Source organism: Teleopsis dalmanni, chromosome 2 (genome assembly GCF_002237135.1).
Source record: "Teleopsis dalmanni isolate 2A chromosome 2, ASM223713v2, whole genome shotgun sequence".
NCBI lineage: Eukaryota > Metazoa > Arthropoda > Insecta > Diptera > Diopsidae > Teleopsis > Teleopsis dalmanni.
Window position 1 is genome coordinate 64,424,118 of NC_051847.1, and position 3,423 is coordinate 64,427,540.

Sequence of the window (3,423 nt, forward strand, 5' to 3'; positions counted from 1 at the left end):
GATGGAATATTTCGGTTTATTACTTAAAATTTAATATAATCGTTCAATATATTATTCGAACTTAATTTTTATAATCTAACATTTCTTTATAAATGTTCGGCACAATATTCGACCAAAAAAAATATATAAAAACATGCATTTTATATTTTGTATAAATTTAGAAGATTTTCAATATATAAACATAATTACACAAAACAAAACAAAAGGCGACTACAATAATATAAAAACAAAACAAAAATACTTTAAAATTTAATACAATTTTATTTTATTTAAACTAAATAACACTATAAGACACTTTATGCAATCGGTTCGAGATTCTTTTTTATAATCAAACAGCTATTGCGGAATATTTTTTTTATTAAGATTCTTAATGGTTTGAAACTCTGTTAATATTATTTAAAATCTTAACGGTTTTTTTTCTTTGGGCAATACTACATCAAAGGACAACATTTTAATCGAACACTCACAAATAACACATATTTCTAATAAGCGAATTAAAAACACATAACTAATAGTATATTTCCATTGGCTTCATTAGACCAGTTAACTTACTTGAAATTCAAGTAATTCAAGCAATCTCAACTAAGATGACGAAGCCAGTGGAAACATACTATAAGAAGCAATTTTATTTTAACTTTGTAGATGCTTAAACACCCTTCATACAAAAAAGTATATAAATATTTACTTACATATGTATAAATTAAGTAATTTTGATATAAGAATAATAGTGCTATTGTATCAAAAAAAATAAAATAAAAATATTTACTAAATTAATCTAGTCATACATTAAAAATGTCACACTGATTATTAATTGTTCTATTAAATGTTGTTTACATCAATTAGGAAAAATATCCCATCATTGAAAGTTTACAACTTTTAAGTCCAATACCTCAAAAATCAAGTTCTATCAACATATAGTGTATAGGAACTTTTTTTTCAAAATAATGATCTTCACTAAAACCTGTCAACAAATTTCAGTAGTAATATCTATTCAATTATATATATTATTTTTGTTGTTACTGCTTGTGTATTCTCTTTTATACGTGTTAAATGGTTGTCAAAATTGACAAGTAGCTCCGGAACGTAGACCCGATCATTTTTGGAACATTCAATCCAATCCAAATGCATGCGTATGCATTATATTTGCTATTACTTTTATTGTGTTATAAACATATTCAGTAATATGTATTCATCATTATTCTTTTTATTGCATATCATCATAGGGTCCAGCAGCCATAACGCATTTTTTATATAGATGGATTTGATTGAATTACGCTGAATTGATGTTGTTCATAACATAAACATATTAAATATTATGTTATATACGAAAACATAATCAATGACGGGAACAGGGTTAAATCAGTATAGTAACTATATAAGTATAGCTTATTTTAACTATTTAGTTTGGAACTATTTAGTTTTAGTTTTTGCTTATTCCATCAGCATTAGCATAAAAAGTACCAATTTATACCAATTTCGTTATAATTGACTTGCAGAATTTCCAACTAAAAGAATTTATATTTGTTAATAAATAAAGAATATTAATATATTTTTAAAAAAACATACCTGTAAAGGGAATCTTTCGCACGAACTAATAAAAAAAATGTGGTCTAAAACTTGGCAAAATATATTTTGGTAAAATGTATGAGTTTTGCAAAATTGGTATTACAAATATTGACTATCAAGAACTTGAAATAATAATTATCTAATAGAGCTACAGGGTCTGCATACCAAAGCTTCCACTTTCTACAAACTGTCAAGTGTTGCTCACTTCTTCAGTAACAACAACAACTACTTAATAGTTGGAAATATTGACTATGTAATATATCTGATTAGTTTGTTTTCCTTCTAGTAGTATTGACCCATATTATAAAAATTTAGAATACTAAAGTAATACGCATAGACAATTCGAGTTGTGTTAATTCGTCTTAGTCATTTAAATTATTAACATACATAAAAATTAAGATTAAAATTAGGACGGAATTGTTAAAATAAGTGAAATACACAGTTTGTGTATTGGATATACTGAACTTAAGATTGACACAGTAGTTCATAAAAAAATTCTTTAATATTTAGTCGCCACTAAGATTCAAAAAAAAAAAATAAACTGATTAAACTACTATGTAACCTATTTTGTTGCTAATATTACTACACATTTAAATATCTGTTTGTATACCACCACTCGGCCCTGGTGCCGATGGTTCAATCGTAGCAGGAGCAGCACGCTGACCAGGTTGTGGACGTCTGGGTCTACTTGATTCTGGTGCAAAATATTGTTGCGCTTGTTGCTGATACACTTCCTCTTGACCACCATATTCACTAACATCACGATTACTAATTTCATTCAGGCGCTTATAACGTTCACGTCGTGCCTCGACGATATATAGTATACCAGCTGGTAGTAGCATTACAGCACCAACAACGGCGAATGCAAATGCCCAACCCATATCATTTGTTTGCCAACCTGGCATCCAATCACGAGAATCACCTTTAGCACCAAATATTACAACAGCTATGAAGCCAAATAATGAACCCAATATTTGACATGAGCCCTTTGTTAATAATAATACAACGTATCGATCATCGTCTCTGGATGTGCGTAAGAAGGCGAGTGTCAAGGGAAGTGTTATTAGGCACATTACAAAACAGAGCGTGGCGAAGAATTGCACAGCAATATAAAATCCAGGCAGTAAGAAGTCGTGTATAATATAATATTCTTCTTCAAAAACCCACATGCAGCCTGTGAAGACTGTATCGTAGAATCGATGTATATCTGTGAAATTGTTGAAACACACCTCCCATAGGCCGAGGTTTGTAAATCGTGGTGCTCTTAATGTTCCATCTGTGACTAACCAATAGGGCGAAACGAAAGCTATGAAAAATAATAAAAACGAAAATGCTGATAATCCAACAGCTATGCGCGTATTTCGGTTGCTGGCACCCATTTTCAATTATCGCTATATTTTAATTTTTAATTAATATATTATTTTGTTTTTAATTTTATTTGTAAATAATAAATTGCACTCCACGCCCAACTATCGTACAAGTATTTTACAACAACAATGCATTCCACAAACACTGCTTTATTAATGAATTAGGATCATCATTGTGGATGGAATTTGGCAGCACTTCAAAAGGGTGTATGGAACAAAACTTTTTTAAATGAGAAATTATAGTTGTTCCCACTGCACTGGATATTATTAAATAATTAATGTTATTTAATAATAATTGTTAAATGATTATAAATTTAAATAAATATTTTTACTAAAATAAATGTCTTAATTTGCGAAATTAAAATCATTTCGTTACAATGTTTTGCAATCCATCAATAATCGATGGTATTGTTAATGGTTATATAACTTCTTTTTTACTGCAAAATAATATATAAAATTAATTATTTACTAAATATTAATAATAACTATA

The 3,423-nt window shown here is 28.4% G+C and overlaps 1 protein-coding gene across 1 annotated transcript; it reads right to left on the bottom strand.

Moving 5' to 3' along the window:
- Positions 1–724: 724 nt before the first annotated feature.
- Positions 725–3,046, bottom strand: LOC119678822. The gene is made up of 2 exons (XM_038090883.1): positions 1,567–3,046; positions 725–1,505 (listed from the first exon to the last, which is right to left on the bottom strand). The coding sequence occupies exon 1, from the start codon at positions 2,943–2,945 to the stop codon at positions 2,157–2,159; it is 789 nt and encodes a 262-aa protein (XP_037946811.1). The 5' UTR covers positions 2,946–3,046; the 3' UTR covers positions 725–1,505; positions 1,567–2,156.
- Positions 3,047–3,423: the final 377 nt, after the last annotated feature.

Coding starts and splice junctions, on each gene's coding strand:
- LOC119678822 (XM_038090883.1), bottom strand. CDS start 2,945: ATGGGTGCCAGCAACCGAAATACGCGCATAGCTGTTGGATTATCAGCA.